The sequence below is a fragment of the Serinus canaria genome, chromosome 5, assembly GCF_022539315.1.
Source record: "Serinus canaria isolate serCan28SL12 chromosome 5, serCan2020, whole genome shotgun sequence".
Classification (NCBI taxonomy): Eukaryota; Metazoa; Chordata; class Aves; order Passeriformes; family Fringillidae; genus Serinus; species Serinus canaria.
Genome location: NC_066319.1, coordinates 30,006,118 through 30,023,124, shown reverse-complemented (window position 1 = coordinate 30,023,124; position 17,007 = coordinate 30,006,118). Strand labels below are relative to the sequence as shown.

At 38.3% G+C, this 17,007-nt stretch overlaps 1 protein-coding gene across 20 annotated transcripts in view; it reads left to right on the top strand.

The window, feature by feature from the left end:
- Positions 1 to 17,007, top strand: part of GPHN (gephyrin) — a 271,212-nt gene that overhangs the window by 71,471 nt on the left and 182,734 nt on the right. For 17 of the 20 annotated variants that reach the window (XM_050975933.1, XM_050975932.1, XM_050975921.1 and 14 more), the window contains one exon: positions 13,595 to 13,673. The exons of 2 other annotated variants lie outside the window; for them this stretch is intronic. In XM_050975933.1, the coding sequence (XP_050831890.1) occupies positions 13,595 to 13,673 (79 nt within the window). Of the gene's footprint in view, positions 1 to 13,594; positions 13,728 to 17,007 lie in introns of all 20 variants that reach the window. One more of the 20 variants, XM_050975934.1, reaches the window with a different exon arrangement.

Here is a 17,007-nt window from a genome sequence, read left to right as displayed (position 1 = left end):
CAGAAGTCATTCATGAAATTCATGAAAACTGCATGGCAAACATGGATGTCAGGCATACCTATACATTTTTTTATTATTTTTTATTACCTATACCTTTTTTATAATTATGTTTTAGTGACTACTGATTTTAAGAAGAATTGCAGAATAAACTAAGGAATGGTACAATCCATTGAGTCTCCCATTCACTCAACAGCCCATTTAAGGGGGAATTTAATAATGTTGCAGGTCTCAGAATACACTAAAAAAAAAAAAAAAAAGAACATTTAGTAGAGAAGTGTTTTCTTCTTTCCCAGTTAAATTACCCTGATGCCCATTTCTATTTTTATAATCTTCAAATGGCTGGTTTAAAACATAACAGCTCAAAGGTTTCAGTAAGGACAAAAGTAATTATATAATGATAGAAAACCACAGCAAACTTTTCAATGGTATATACCATTTCTATCTATTTTTGTTGGCCATTTGTGAGTAAGCCATGAGGTTTACTGATGCTGCAGTAAAAAATAATGGTAATCCTATCATCCTCCTCCTCATTGTTGATCAGGCAAGAACTCAGAGCAAATAAGGAAAACCAGTATACATTTATGAGCTGGAGTATCAGAACATCCACAAGAACATTACTCTTGATAGGTCTGTAATGGTGGCAAGAAATGAGCCCAGACAGTGGATCATAACCTGTTTAGGCTTCCTAAATGAGCCCAGACCATGGATCATAACCTGTTTAGCCTTCCTAGCTGAGCCAGCTGTGCATCTACCCAGGCTGAGACGGGATCAGAGCCCGTGGTGCCGAGTGCTGCAGTGTGCCAGCAGGCATGGCACCAAACACAGGGCATCAGGCAGGAGGGCTCTGACATTGCCTGGGAGTATTGCCTGGGAATGCTGTTCCTGAGGGCTCTGCTGACAGGAACCTCTCAGGATTGCTCTGCTGCTCTCTTCTCTCCTTTGCAGGGCTGCTGCCTCAGCTGGGTGTGTAGGGCAGAAACGAGTGAGGGAGAGCCCTTGGCAGGGTGCTCCACGTTGCCATGTTACGAATGTGGCAACTGCTGGCTTTCTTTTGAGCTGCAAGAAATTTAGATGGAGTGTTCATATGGGGTGTCATTCTCCTACAAATGCCAGCATGGCTTGGTATGGTCCTGACAGCTGATTGATTGATTTGATTCGTTGCCCGGATAAGCAAACATATGAGACATGACAGGCTGTATAGGCTTTAAAGACTTCTCCCATTTTGTTGCTTGCTGTAGGCTTAGAGTTAAATATAGTTAAAGATTTGGAATCAGCAAAGAGAGGGAACTAAAAGTTAAGAAAAAGGAGTAAAATATCAGTGTGACAAGATTATTTCCAGAATATATATTTCCAGAATATATAAATTTTTCCTTGTTTAAGTGAAGAAAAAATGATGTATTTATTCACGTCTAATGAACATGGACAGCAATAAAATGACAATATTGTGTGTTTAGGAATAAGATGTTTAGGAACAGAAGTGACTGTGAGTCCCTGAAAGACAAAGTAAAGAAAATCAGCAGCAAGATAATGTCGAAAGTTATGTTTAGATAGCAAAGACAAAGAGGAGAAATAATGTAGGCTGCCTAATGCATCAGTGCTTCTAATTTCATTGTAACTAATAAGGAATGAAATTTTGAGCATGGCTAAAATACAGTAGCTCAAAAAAGAGTCTACTACAAACAGAATGATGGGAGCAAACATGCTTAAACATTTGCAGGACCATTCACAGGAGGAAAAGCTGGGCTCTAGTTCTCTGGGCTCATGTCAGATGAGGGTTGCCTAGGGCTGGAAAGCACTTCTATTACTGCCTTACACATGCTGGTAAAGTAAGCAAATTGTAAACAAAAAAACCCCAACAACAACAAAAAAAGAAAAGAAAACCCCACCATTATATGCAATCCATGATTAGCCACGTGGAGCTGTGGTTTAAAATATCTGATTGTAAAAGTATAGCAAGATTCCAGAAAGAGCATGAACAGCAAACTTCACGTTGTAGTCAGGACTGCTATCAAGACTTGGTAGTCCTGAATGTTGCAACTCTGTAAGTGAGCATCAGCAAAGGTACACAAATGTAAAGCTTACTCCTGGTATAATTCCTTAGCTTATTTTTAGCATCCCTATTTTTATTTTCTGTATTTCAGGATTGGTGGAGCATATGTTTCAAGTGGTATGAAGCATGACTTGTAGTACTCTGGAATCATTTGAGATTGTAATTTTAATAATTAGTTGAATGAGTGAGTGATGAAAACACTTAGCATTTAAACTGATTTCCAGGTTTTTCACAGCTCACTGAGATAATTGGCTTAGTTCCAACTATTTGCAGCTTTTTCAGGATCCTCCCAGCTGGAAAAAATGACAAGAGGCTTTGGTTCCCACTTCCAAAGTTTATTAACTAGCATTAGGAACAGACATGTGGAAACAGATGAACCCTGAGTTGAAGGATTGGTCATGTCACTTCTTTGAGCCAGTTGCATGAAAAGTGGTGAGCTCCAGAGCTGTTAAAGTAGGCACAGTTAATTAGCATAATGTTAAAATAAACAAAACATTGGAAAGAAGTTTAACCCAAAGAAAAGGAAAGCTTTTAGAGACTGGGGGTAAGGGTTGAATCTCTGTTTCTTTTAGAGTTGTTTAATGAGCTACAGGCTTTCTGGTGAGATATCCTTTCCTCCCATGACACCTGAGTGGAACTTGTCCCACTGAGATCTTCACCTCTGCTACCTCCAGAGACGGCAGTGAGCGAAACATAAACAGTATTGAAAATCCTGATTTTTAGAATTTGCACTTTCCTGTGTAGGATTTAATATCAGCACTTTTTCGTGGATGGCAGCTCAATGTTCTGGAAAGACCTATGGTACATTTCCAGATCATTTTGTAGAACCAGTTTCCCACTGCTTGTGATAATTGCAGAGCCCTGGGAAGCCAGCAAAAATCTGAAACAGCCTGACTGGTTCAGCTTTGTGGGAATGTGACTGTGTTTCTTCCAGGAGCTTGAGGGTTCTTCAGATGCCTTTGTGCCACTGTGAATCTGAGCTAATAAACCCTGTGGTGGCTGAGGTGGCACCACAGGAGGTTAGCTTGGCTGGATGTGGCTTGGCATTTCCTGGCCTAAGCCTGCACAGGGGCATTAGAGTGTATGGGGTCAGTGAATGCTGATCAGGATTTCATCTGTGTGCCTCAGGGCTAGTCCTGCTGGATCCAAGCTGGTGCTGGTGCCTCTGCCTTATGGTCTAGATTTAGCCATGCCCTTCAATTCAAACAGTGCTCTTTTGCCAATCAAATGCTGCATCTGGGCAGGTAAGACCTACCAGAAACAGTATTGGGCTGAACCCAGGGAGAAGAGCAGGCTCTGTTGACAGCTCTGTTGTGCATGCTCAGTAACAGCTGTCTGCAGGGCTGTTTCCCTCCACCACCTGAGGGAAAAGGTATTATTGACTTCTTATTCTTATTTGACTTCTGATAAAGGAAAGTTCATTGTAAAAAGAAAACAATATGGAGGTAGATGCTTTCTAAACAAGCAGCAGGATTTATTGTAATGCACTTTGGTTTTTTTTGACCACTCCTCCTATTGGGTGTTTGTTGCTTTTTTTTTCTAGGTAGAGTTGAAAATCTCTTCTTAAAGTGTTTCTATTTTGAAACTGTCTGTTTTGTACTGCCACTAGTTTTAAGGTGGCTTAAGAGTACTAGTACAAAAAAGATATCTTAAGAAGTACTTATGTTTTGGACAAACAGGAACTGTCCTATTTTTTTAGGATTATTGCAACCACTTTGTATAATACTGTTTTTTTCCACTTACATGAAGAATTTTTGCATAAGCTATCAAGAATTCACATTTAATGAACTGAAAGTGCTAAACATATGGATATAATTTACTTCATAATGAGATTTAGGGAAAAAGAAAGTAAGAAAATTACATTGTCATCTAAACAATATTTAATTATATGAAGCATAAATTATTTTTTACTTATATTCTCATGTTACCTTGTTAAATTATACTGATTTGCTTAAATATTTAATCTTCTTGTGAAAGCTAATAATTTAAAGGTCCTTTTGCATGAATGGATGTCCTTATGTCCAGTAAGTAAATACCTACAACTGAATTTTAATGTCAACACCTTTTCATCACCTCTGCTAACAGTACAAAATTATGCCTTTTATACCTCAGTATGGTGTTTGTAGGGCCTCAGTTCAGAGCTTTGCATACAGAGCTGTGCTGAATAAATGGTAATTGTGCAATTGCTTAAAGGAAGCTCTTCTGTCCCAGCTGCTTCCTTCAGCAAGCAAACTGAAGGGGACAGACACACCAGATTAGTCCCAGGTGCTGATTTTGTCTAAAAAATAAAAGAGATTGTCTTTTTCTTCAAGTCCTTGCCTGTAGTGGAGATGTTTGTCTACAATACATGCTCTGGTTTACATGCTAACTGGCATTCTTTTGCTATGATTACACCTTCAGGCTTTGAAGTCTTATAGCTGTATGTGATTTAACACCATTCAGTCTGGAGTTGCACTTGATTGTCACTGGGATTTCTGCAGTTTTATTAGCCCACTAGTATATTTAGTGTTCTGCTTTCTCCTAATTTCTGTGGCTCTTGGCTTGTGTCACTCCCCTGGTCCAGTACTGTTGATAACCTTTAGTTGCTTTTACTTGAACTCAGAAGATGAACCCAAAATTCTCAGTAAGACAGCTGGCTTTGTGGTCTGATCCTGGATCTCCTCCAGCTCCATACCTTTTCTATGTGTTGCTTATGTGCCTTCCTGTAATCCTCCTTGGAAATCCTGTAGTGCATAGTTGTACCTCTGGATTCAGGGAAGCATCTGCTCAAGCCATGGATACAATGTCTGTGGAATCATGGAATCACAGAGTGGTTTGATTTGGAAGGGACCTTAAAGATCATCTCATTCCAACTTCCCTGCCATGGATACCTTCCACCAGACCAGTCTGCTCAGAACCCCATCCAACCTGGCCTTGAACACTTCCAGGGATGGAGCATCCACAACTTCCCTAGGCAACTTGTTCCAGTGTCTCACCACTCTCACAGTAAATGTCTTTCTATTACCCAATCTAAAACCTACTCTCAGTTTAAAGTCATCACTCCTTGGCCTATCACTAAATGCCCTTATAAAAATTCCCTCTCCTGTTCTCTTGTAGCCCTCTTTAGGTACTGGAAGGTGCTGTAAGGTTTCCCTCTGAGAATCTTCTGTTGCCCAGGCTGAACACCCCAGCTGTCTTAGTCTGTCTCCACAGGATAGGTGCTCCAGCCCTCCAATCAACTTGGTGGTCTTCCCCTGAACTCATTCCAACAGTTTGATGTCTTTCCTATGCTGGGACCCCAGAGCTGGATGCAGCACTCAGGTGCAGCAGCACTCCACCCAGAGTGGAGCAGAGGGACAAATTCCCCTCCCTTTCCCTGCTGGCCACACTTCCTTGGATGCAGACCAGGACACAGTTGGCTTCCTGGGCTGGGAGTGCACACTGCCAGCTGGGGCATGACATGGACATCACACAACAGGTGTCTTAAGAAGCACAAAGCAACTTCTGTTTCTTCCTGCCCTTTCTTACTACGTGTTTTTGGTGTGGATTCTTTTAACAGCCTTTGGCAGGCTATGTTGAACAGAGAATACCTCAGTTTTCTTAAGGAGGGAGAGTTACCTGGTGTCTGGGGCTCTATGAGATGTGAGCAGAAGATAGACAGGACACTGAGGGTGTGGGCTCTGTGGGTTGGTCCTGGAGGATTGTTTACCTATCAGCAGATCTGTATGCATTAAGCTGTGCAGCAATGCAGCAGTGCAAAAAGGGGTGTTCCAAGCCACAAGGTGAAATTTCTAAAATCCTTTAAATCCTGCCTTTACTGAATGATACAAGCCTGTGGTCACAGGTCCCTAATACTGGAGTGGTTCACAAAAATGCAGTGTTTCTAGATAGAATATATCATTAAGAAAATAGAGTATAGATTTGCATGTGATTTTTGTGGCTCTTAATCAAGCTGGCAGATAATATGTGAAATGTGTTAACATCTTGCAATGGCATACTTTGTCATATTTACAGGTGCATCTAGCTGAGGTTGTGTACTTGATCAGTGTACTCTGCAACCAAGAATCCATTTAAAATGGGCCTCTATAAGATGCTGTAAATTGTTTCCAATGTTGTTAACTAAGAAACTAAACATATTCTTTTCCTGAACTAAATAACACACAGGAAAGCTAAGTTTAGAGATAAGAATTTTATCTTTTTCAAGGTATTGAAAAAACTCAGACATCTTCTAAAGAAATCAGAAAAGCTGAAAATCATTAACTCCTTGTAAAGATTGCCCTTTAGAGGAAAGATTCTCCACATCTGCTCTAAGTACAGCTGTTCTAACCTGTGGTAGAACTAAAAATTCCAGAGAAGTCTAAAATGAGAATACTCTTCAAAAGTACTTAGCTTTTAGTTGTTGTCGTTGGTTTATCTCTTCCCTTCCCCTCTCTTGGATGTGCTTGCCTTCTATACTTTTCCTTCCCATCCTGGAATTTTTTATGGTTTTATAGTAACTTCTTCTGGAAACTTCTTACTGGAAATGCGTGTTGGGAAAAAAAATCCACACGAAACACAAACTAATTTATCTCCAATAGCAAGAGCCCAAAGAAAAGAATTCATCAAGGGCTTGGTATTCATAACTTCAAGGAACCTAATTTTTTTATTTGGTACAAACAATTGGATGTATTGCTAATGCTGCATCTCCTAAGAGTTGAATGTCTTCAATGGTTTGATATTTTTCTTCTGAAGTTCACCTGATCACTGCAGTGATCATACTGACAGTGCTATGGAGTTGTAACTCAAGCTTGTTAAATATTAGATTAAAACCCTAGTGCAGAATTTGTAGCCTAAGGCTGCACAAATATTGTAAAATTTAAATGATAAATCATTTGAGGGAGGCATAACCCACTAGACTAATGGATACACAGAAAAAAATGCCTCATTTAATTGCTGTTAGAAAATGGAAGAAACCCTGGGGAGGTTTAGAAGTTCATAGCCTTCAGAGAAACTCTAATATAGATTTCACAGCATTAGCTACTGTGATGCAGAATGCTTCAGCTCTTCAAGAACAATTTCTGTGTCATTTAATCTATCTTTAAATCTGTTGAGAGCAAGTCTGTGTGCTTTTCTTGCCCTCACTATTATTATAGAAGGATTATTTTTGAGGGTTCACCTCTCTAACTCTTTGAAAATTATGCTCTGTTTCTTATGATTTCCTCACAGTTAAATTTCTTCTGCAATAATATTCTTTTCTCCCTCTGATATTTGTTTGTCTGTTGTATTTATATAAACACACCAGCAGCTATCATCTGATGATTTTTCTTTTGCTAAGCTAATCAAGAAAGTTCTTTTCACTTTCCCCACTCTCTTATTTTCTTTATCATTACAACAGCCCTCCTTTACATCTGGTTTACAAGTGACATCTCTGCTTCTCTGCTTTCTAGAAGAAGAAAAATCATAGGTTCACATGTCTAGCTTGTATTTCTGGTTTATGATCATCCTGTTTTTCAATAGGTCACCTGAACCTTTCCCTTCTGTTGTTCCAGTATTTCACTCCTTTTTTATAATAGTGCTTTTTTGTCAGTCTGTGAGGATGCCATTCTGGATTTATATGGTGATAGCAAATGGCATCACAAGTTCTTAGGAAATCAGCCTGCCTTATTTCTGCTACTCACAGACAACATATTTTCTTGGCAGTTATAAGCATTTGCAGTTTGCATGGAGACTCGTAGTTCTTTTTATTCTGCAAATACGTCAGAGATTTGTGTGCAGATATGCAAATGGTAAGTGCTGCTCTTAAAATTAATTTGCTGTCTTCTTTGATAGATCTGGAGAAGGTGCTACAAAATTTCTGTAATGTGCCATCTGTTTTATGTATGTTTTCTGGTTGACGTGCACTCACTTGAAAAATGTGACAGTAGCAGAGAAAAAAAGGCAGCATTTTTTATCTCTGGTGTTACTGTCCATGGGACCCATAAAACACCTTAAAATCATTTTAAGATTAAGAGAATCAATCTTCTGGTGCTTTCTCCTTCCTTTGCCTTCTATAAAGTATGCCTTATAGGACATATATAGTGCCTGTATAGGAGAGGAATTCTGTGTTTGCAGGAGAGAACACATTTTAAGGAGAGGTGCTTTGAGGTCTCAGAAAAAAATTCTGTTACCTTGCTGTATCCTAAACTTTAAGACCCTGAGCTTCCCTAGCAGAGTTTGTTATTTCTTGAAGCCAACAATGTGTGTCATAGGTAAAGAAGGTGCTTTCTCCCTTGTGTATAAGGTTGGGCCCATAAAAGCAAAATACTTCAATCCTGAACCATTTGCATGCAGTGCATGGAACAGAACCACCTGATTCTGGAACAAGACTTCAGAATAATGCTTCTTGCAAGCAAAACCAGACTGGAGTACAACATTGTGCTAGACCAGTACTTTTCAGAACATCCCCAGTGTACTAAATATATTTTTATATTTATTAACTGCTGAATGAATCTGTTATAAAACCTAAATACATAAATGAGCCTGTAAAAAGGGGTAAGGTAAAGTCTGTCAAAAATACTATTGGTAGATGAAGAGAAAGAAAAATAAGTGAACTTAGGAGAAAGAAAGAAAAATAAGAAAAATAAGTGAACTTAGGAGATATTATCACTAAAAGACACAAATCTAAGAAACTGTTATCTTATATTTCAGTGCATCCTGTTTGAGGTTGTAGTAGTCCACGCGTTTTCAAACTAATAGTGCCTTGGTGACTGTCTTCATGACAGTCAAGATTTTGTTGTCAAGATGCTTTTTATTTACAGGGAGTCATAACTGATCTAAAAGTAGTTCTCAATTCTGGGAACCAGAGGAAAATCTGGCAGGTAATAGTAGTTTTCTGGAAACACATATTTAGATATGGGAAGGTTGTGGCAGCAGCTCTCTGGCCACAGAGAGCAAGGCACAACTTTCCCAGGCATTGTCCTGGGGAATGCTGTGAAAAGATCAGAAAAAAGAAGGATGGATAAACAATTCTTATCTTCACTTGCTGCACCTGTTGTTGTGAACATGTGGAATGTGTTGTGGAGATTTTTTTAGCAAAGGGTGGTTTCTTAATTGGCCCATGGTGATGGTGTTTGGATTCAAGGACCAGTTGGATCCACCTGTATCGTGACTATCTGTAAGGGCGATGGGTTTCTCAATAAGTATAGGATAATAAAGTGACTGATCAGCTTTCTGGAATTATGGAGTCAGTGCTAACTATTACCTGGCTGGGGGCCTGCAACAACAGGAGGTAAACTTAATTGTTAATTTTCTTCACCAAACTATAGATACTCATTTTTTGAGAGTGGTTATTGCATTTTTTCTGTATCATATAAATATGAAAATCACTGTTAGCAGCTGTAGATTTGGAAGTGATTTGATCTAAAGAGAGATCATCTTTACTGGGAGTACTTTCTGTGGGGTAGGAGATTAAAAGACATTTTTAAAGAGCTACATGGTTTTCAAATTGTAGGACATTTAAAAAATAAAATTAAAACAAGGAAACATTTTGCAACAGATTATGACTGCCACTACATGAAGAAAATACTAGTTTGCTTTCAGAGTTACAGAACTTCTCATTTTGGAAATCACCAGGCTAACAATCTATTTCTCTTCAGTATGGGCTTATTTAAAACCCTGCTAAAGAAAGCAAAGGAAAAAAATCTCACGGACAAATTTAGAAGTTCACAAATGCCAAGTGGGAAGGCTTCACAACTGCTGTAAATTGGATGTTTGCACATTAGAGTGTGAATGCTGATTTTAACCTTTCCGTCGGGAATTTCGTATGCTGTGTAATTGACAGGTGAGAGCTATATTCCCTTATTAGCTTCCCACCTCTGTTACTTCCTAGGCACAAGACTAGACAGGGGTGAGAAACAGAACATCAGTAATAGAAACCAGGAGCTGGAAGTAGGATGAATGTTGGGAAAATTGGAGCTATTGCTAAATCCTGTTTGCTTTGATACATGTAACAGCTCACTTGGAAGTCAAACTGTTCAAAGCATGTTTGGGGATTTTACCTCACTGTGATGTTTTTGAGACTCTGTGTTTTTGTTCAGTTGATGCCTGTGATATTCGTGCCAATATTTGGTGTATTAAGAACATTTCTGGCACCTTACAGACTGTCATTGTACGTGCAATACTCCATGGAGCAAATGTGCTTTAGGGCACTATTTTTTGTAGTCATTTGCCATGCCTCTAAGGAAGTACCTGTGGGGGGTGAACTGCAGACCAGAGGCTCAGCCACTTGATGTGCATGTAGAGAGGACCAGCTAACAGTTCTGTATCTCTCCAGAAACCATCCACTCAACAATGCTTAAAATACTAGCTTCTATAAAGTTTCAGAGGGTTGAAAAGTAAAAATTTAATTTTGGAGCAAGACAATAAAGCCCTGTATGGGGATTGTGTTAATGTAGATGTCCTATGCAAAAGCATCCCTTGGTTGTGCTTCAAGAAGAAGTTAGGCATGGCCTAACTGTGTCTGTAGTACAATTTGTGGCTGTGATGCAAAGTTTTTGTCCAGGTTTTCTTATCTCAAAACTTGAAGCACCATTGATCACCCTGATATTTCTGCCATACCATCACAGTTTCACTCTCCTGTTTAAAATAGATAGCTTGTATTTCAGTTAGGGTATATGTTATTTTTTAAATATGCACAGTGTTGATTTAGAGTTTTCTAAGCTGTGAGAAATAGACTACCTGCCCTGCTTGATTGCTTCCACCTTGCATTTATTGCTTAAAAATTGTTATATTTATTTATGGTAAGAGTCTGCAAGGATGTGAAGGGGCAGGGCTGTGCTTGTATGCAGACCAAGTGCTTATTCCAGCCTATTCCACTGAATTATTTCCATTCACTGGAAACTCTCCTGTTGCTATCCATACTAGTCATTTTATTGATAGTTGTAGTCAAATGTTAGTATTAAAAAACTATTGGAATTCTTGATTGTTAAAACCAGGTTTGGAATTTTTTACATTTATCTATAGCATCTGTGTTTTCTAAATCCAGCTAGAACATTACCCTAAGAAGAGACTTCTTAGCAATCTGCAGCTGCACCTTGTTCTAACCCTCCTACATTCAAAGGAGAAAACAAGGGAGACGAGGTTTATGCATTTTTCAAAGTTTGCTGATATTTGATGTTGAGTTAGCCTTTTTAGCAAAGGGTTTTATTGCTGAGGTCTGAAAGTAGAGGGAAGGTTTGCAGTTTTAAAAATCATTCATGAAAAGAGTGTTACAATATTGGCTTTATGTTGAGACAAGTGAAACAAAGGCTGTTTCTGACAAATCTGGGCATTCATTTTAAACATTTATTTGAAACACATTTTGTGTTTTAAACATCATGAGTTGCAGATAAATAATGGGCAGTTTTACTGATAATTTTGTGTTGTCATTTTTCATTTCCCTTTTAAACAACTTTTGAGATAAAGACACTAGTTTCCTCAATTATCACTGTGATTGTTTTCCATGAGGAGATTGTAGGAGACACTAGAGAAATGCAGCATGTTTAGATTAAATATTGGATGTTTAAAAAAAGTTTGATTTGTCAGTAGTGAAAAAACAGTGTTCAGCATAATTTTCATTCATGAGGTATTGTGTTAGCATAGGAGATATGTTGATACTTTGGTCGTGTAGGATTTAGGACAATACTGTAGATAAAATGGTCTGTTTGCTGTTTTGTTGCCAAACTTGATGAGAAGCAAATATAAACTATCAAATATCAATGCAGGTGGGAGTTTTTTCTCCCATAAAATGTTGTTGTTTGTGGATCTGCTGATCTTGAAATTACTCCTTTAACAAAAAAGTTAAGAGATCCACTCGAGGGTCTTGGGTTCAGTGTAATAGGTGGGGATGGAAATGAAAAATTCCTGAAGGCTCAAGCTGCTCACTCAGAGCCTGCCTGGCAATGGGGGCAGTGCTTGTGAGCTCAGTACAGGCGACTTGCAGTTTGTCATACAGGCAGTGATGAAGTTGTCATGGGGGGAACAAGCTGAGGGTCTGGGCTCAGTCAGCACAGGTAGCTGTTGTTTAAAATGAAGCTCTGAGACAAGTACCTCAAAGACAAGAGACCCCTTGAGAAAGGCTGAGGGCTTTCAGGGGCTGTGTGCAGGGCAGTTGCCAGGTACTGTTTCCAGGGACCCTGGGGGAGAGAAGCTTAGGGTAGCCTTGGTTATTACCGTGCTGGGTGAGTGTTTTCAACACTTGACAAATACCTCTCCCACAGTCATAAACTGTCAGGCTTTGCCTGAGGGCCAGGACTACTACCTGTTTCATCAGCTACCCCAGCCTCTTCTTCTGGGATGCTTCCTTCCAATACTTGTCCTTCCCAGCAGGCTCACCAGGTTTCACACTTGTGAGATGCACTGCCAATGAGAGGTACTAGTAGAAACATTTTGCAGTTTTGTAGAATGTTAGGTAGGTCTGTCACTGTATGTGTTGTAATCTGTGAAAACAATGTATTTTGGGAATGATTTGCATTTTCTGGATGCCGGCGATGCACATGAATACTTAGTGATGTAAATTAAAGAGAGTAATTTGCATTTAGAGAGAAAAAAGTAGGAGCACTTGCTTTTGCAGTGATTTAAACACATCCCTGTTCACCAAATGTGAGGCTGTATTCTGTGTTGAAAGATGTGCAATAATACATTTCTTCATAATCTTTGTCTCACAGAGTACCTTGCCCATTAGGGGAAATTGATCCTTATGCTGATTTCTCCATATCATAAACTCTGTGTCCTTCAGAAAGTGTGCTGTAGTCAGAAATAACTAATTCCTTTAAATTGATACTGTGCTGTTCTAAAAGTATTTGTGCCACTACTCTTTTTCCATGTCTCAAACTGACTGTGGTGTGAGAAATGAGATGACATTTAGGATGGGAGTACATGAGAGGACACTTAGCCAAGAGGACAAATTTGGAGTTTGAGGTTTAGGACTCTTCTGGTTTGTTTTTTTTTTCTTTTAATTGGTGAAGAAAATGAAAGCACACTAATATTCTTTAAAACTTCTGTGATATTTACTGTAATTTCAGTTATTACAGTAACTAGCTGCTTTACATGCACTTTATAAGTTATTTATAAATTGCTTGAGTGCATTTTTGCTCTTAATTACTTGTTTTGGTTATTGCTCATATGAAGCATTTTTGCTAACGCATGAATAACCATAAACTTAAGTACATAGCAGCTCTCACTGTTTCTGATTAAGTATATTGGTCAGTGCATGATTAAAGACTCTGCTGTTAAATGCATGGACAAGTGTGTACCTGGGCATCCACATGTTTGAGTTTCCCTGCACCTTCAGGTGGACAAGTAGTGAGGACACCACCTGAAATTTGTGCAGTTTATTTCTGCACAAGCTGTGATACAGTGTTTTTCACTTTCCATGGAGTTGACTTATCTTTGAATTAGGTGGAACCTCAGTGAAAATCAGACTTTATGTATGTTCAAATTCCAGCCAAAAAGCATTTTTAGTTAATCCAAAGAACTGTGCTCCATTCTTAAATTTCTACCTCTTTTTTTCCTATTTTATTTTGTTTGTTTTATTTTGTTTTGTTTTAATTTTATTTCTATTTTTTTTAGTGAGTGACAGTTGCTTCAGGAACCTTGCCGAGGATCGTAGTGGGATAAACCTTAAAGATCTGGTCCAAGACCCTTCTTTGTGAGTATCTGGCTCTTATTGCTAAGCAAAGAAAAGCTTCTACCTGATATCCTTGTGAGTAGTTTTGTAATTATATAAAGAAGTAGTATGATGAAGTACACATAATGCTTTAGTGGTTTATGCTTGCCAAATTGTAAGTCTTTAATACAAGCAAGTATTATTAAAACCACCTTGGTTTCTAATATAATTGTGAAGTAACATCCAGAGAGCACATGCAGTAAAGAGTTGAAGAGTCGCCAGAGGTAACAGATGGTGCATGCTGGTATTTCTATAGAGGACTTGTATGCACATTGTTGCCCCTCTTTTTTTAAGGAGGAATTGCATATGAATTAGAATATTACTGGATAATTATGTTATTGTTAATTACCTTAAAATCTAGAATCTGTTTTCTTTGTATCTGATTTCATACAGCTGATATGTGTTTCTTGCTCTACTACCTGTTTCAATTTAAGTATATGTGCACATGGTCTAAATTTTGCTTCATCACAAGACTGCTGGTCTTTATCTCAGAATTGTATCTTTCTCTAAAATAAAATTCAATCTCATGAGCTCTGAGCCAGACTTGAAATTGTATCAGACCTTTTTTGTCATTCAGTTTTTTCTGTTTGTGGGTTTTTTCTTGTCCGTTAACTTTAGTACTAGCTGAAAACTTTCTTGCTAGTGTAGGTGTACCACTTGTTATAAGGGAAGGGAAAAAGAGAAAAAATTCACATCTTTTTAACATGAATAACAGTGCATTCCACAGTGTGCTCTAATGTGATGCTCCTTGCTGCTGAAAGAGTAGATTTTTCAGTATTGATTGAGAAGTAGTGAAAAATAAGGTGCATTTATAGTAATTAGGTAGATGTAGAATTTATTTTGTCATGTTCCCACAGGTAAATGACATATATGCACACGTACATGCGTTCTTGGACAATTTTGACATAGTGTATGTAACTGATGATTTATACATCTGAAATGGTATAGGTACAAGTGGCAAGTAAAATTGTTGCTTGATGTGTACAGAGTGAATGCAATAGATAAATTTTTATTAGTCACTGTTTAAGTGTTGAAGTCAAGGCTATTTTAAAGGTCTTAATTTTCAAATTTTTTCTGTTGAGTGGTATTTTTTGAGTATTTTTGATTGGTCAGTTGGCTTTGTTGATTCTTTTTTGTTTGTTTGCTTTAGAATTGTAGGGGGATACCATATAAGAAATTAAAGGTAGTATAGAAAGCAATCTTACCCCTAAGGGGTTGCAGATGAGCCAGTTATTAGAGATGAAGAATAGGCCTCAGCTGTAGCCAGTAAGAAGAGTGGTTTGGCTGCTTGAGGGGGAACTGGAGTCAGTTGGCTACTGTGAGAAGAAGGAAGAGTCAGTGCTTAGAGGAGCTGCCTATGAGAAACATAAAGGAGGTATGAAACTCTTGCAAAATGGAACCTTTGCAATGCAAGAACAACATGGAATTGTGTGTGGGTTTTGGAGCTGCAGGTAGGCTTACATGCTACACATAGTTTTGGGCTTGCATCTCTTTGGTTTGCTCTCAGAAGGTTGAATTGCCTTTGTTGTAGAATGACTATTTTCTGTGTTTTTTTAGCAGAAGTGATGGCATCTTTTCATTTTCTTCCTTGACTGTAACTCAGATGAAGAATATTGTAATAAATTATTGTAATTTTCAAAAGAAATTAAATGGATTTCTGTTTCTTATAGCATGAGAAGCCCAAGTGACTGCAATATAACCATTTTTGTCACTTTGAAAGACTGAGTAAAGTCTCAATACATGTTAGGTTTCAAAAGATGCTTATGATACTTTGCTCTGTAACAGATTACAGTGCAAGAAAAATGCCCTCTTCCTGACGAATGATAAGATTGTATAGACTTGGGTTTGTCTTTCCAAAATTAAATTCTTGCTGGTTTATGACTGAGCACCTATAAAGAGTTCTTGCAAAATGTGTAATAGTGTGAGTGAATCTCCAAAATGAAGAAACCATCTAAGGCAATCTTGTCCAACCCAGCCTTCTGTAGGTGACTCTTAAGGTCCCATGGGATCTGAATGCATTATGCAAAGGACAGCATTGGGATGAAGCATGGGAGTGCCAGACAAAGAGATTTTTTAATCTTTCTTTGAAATAAATAATAAAGTTTAATTAAAATCTTATGCCTATTTGGCTGTGATTTATGCCTGTAATAATACCTGAATCATAAAATAACATTTGATTAATCCTCTTTCCCATTTAATATTTACACTTTAGGACTTCTTTAGTGCTCATTTGTGCTCACTGTAGATGCACTGCCCCTTTTTATAATCTCAGATGCAAACATTAGATTTACATGAAAAATTCTCATGCTATCTCTGCAAATGGCTCTGTCCCTCTTAGTTTGCCACTCTTGGCTCTGCAACAGACAACTTCTGTTTTGTTATTACAGAAGGCCTCTTTTTTGGACAGCTGAAAGTGTATCTTTACATTGAAATGAAACTCTATAAAATACATAGCCTTGTTGTTTTTTCATTAATGTTTGATTTATATCAAGTGTGCCTAATTGTCAGAGTAGCCTTTTTTCCCCAAGTGATTTCCCAGCTGGAGCAGGACTGTAAACTTAATCTGTTTCAGTCCTCTCAGCAATGCTAATAAAAGCTCTGCTGCTCAAATCAGTAGTTTGATCACCTGTACTTGTATGTGATTAACTCACAATTTACTGTGTGTCAATAAAAATGAGAATTCTGCTAAAGGAAAAAACCCAAACCACCAAGCATATCAAATAAACCTGAAGTGAGGAGTTACAGACTGTGGGAGAAGACTAGAGGTATTTTTCCATTCATTGTCCTAAACAGCAGAGCTGCAGAGAGCAGGTGCAATTGGAGGAACTAGGCTGCTGGCTCTCAGATGATGGTTCAGACTTTATTCAGCTGAAGTAAAATGCAGTGAAACAGCTTAAGGTGCTAGCAGAGTCCTGCTTTTGTGGGGAGGTCTTTGAGGCCCTCTAACAAGGCAAAAGGCTGGTGCTCAAGGAAAGTTAAACATATTGATCAATTCATTTGACCCCTTGCTTGTGAGCAGACTGAATGGTGTGCAGTCCTCTGTCTTCCTGTTCTTTCCACCCTCAATAGCCAGTCTGTGCTCAGGAGAGAAATGGGATAGATACAATGCAATATGTCTGTCACCTGAAACTTCTCCTGAGATTTTTACTACTGCTTTTCTTTTATCACCAGAAGTTACTTAAATACACCTGAAGAGTGAACCATCAGCTCATTAGAATGTTAGGTATATAGGTCCACCTACTTCTAGCAGAGGTTCTATGTATTGAGATTCCAAAGTTTTCGTTCTTACCATCACTTTATAAGATGTTCCTTTCAG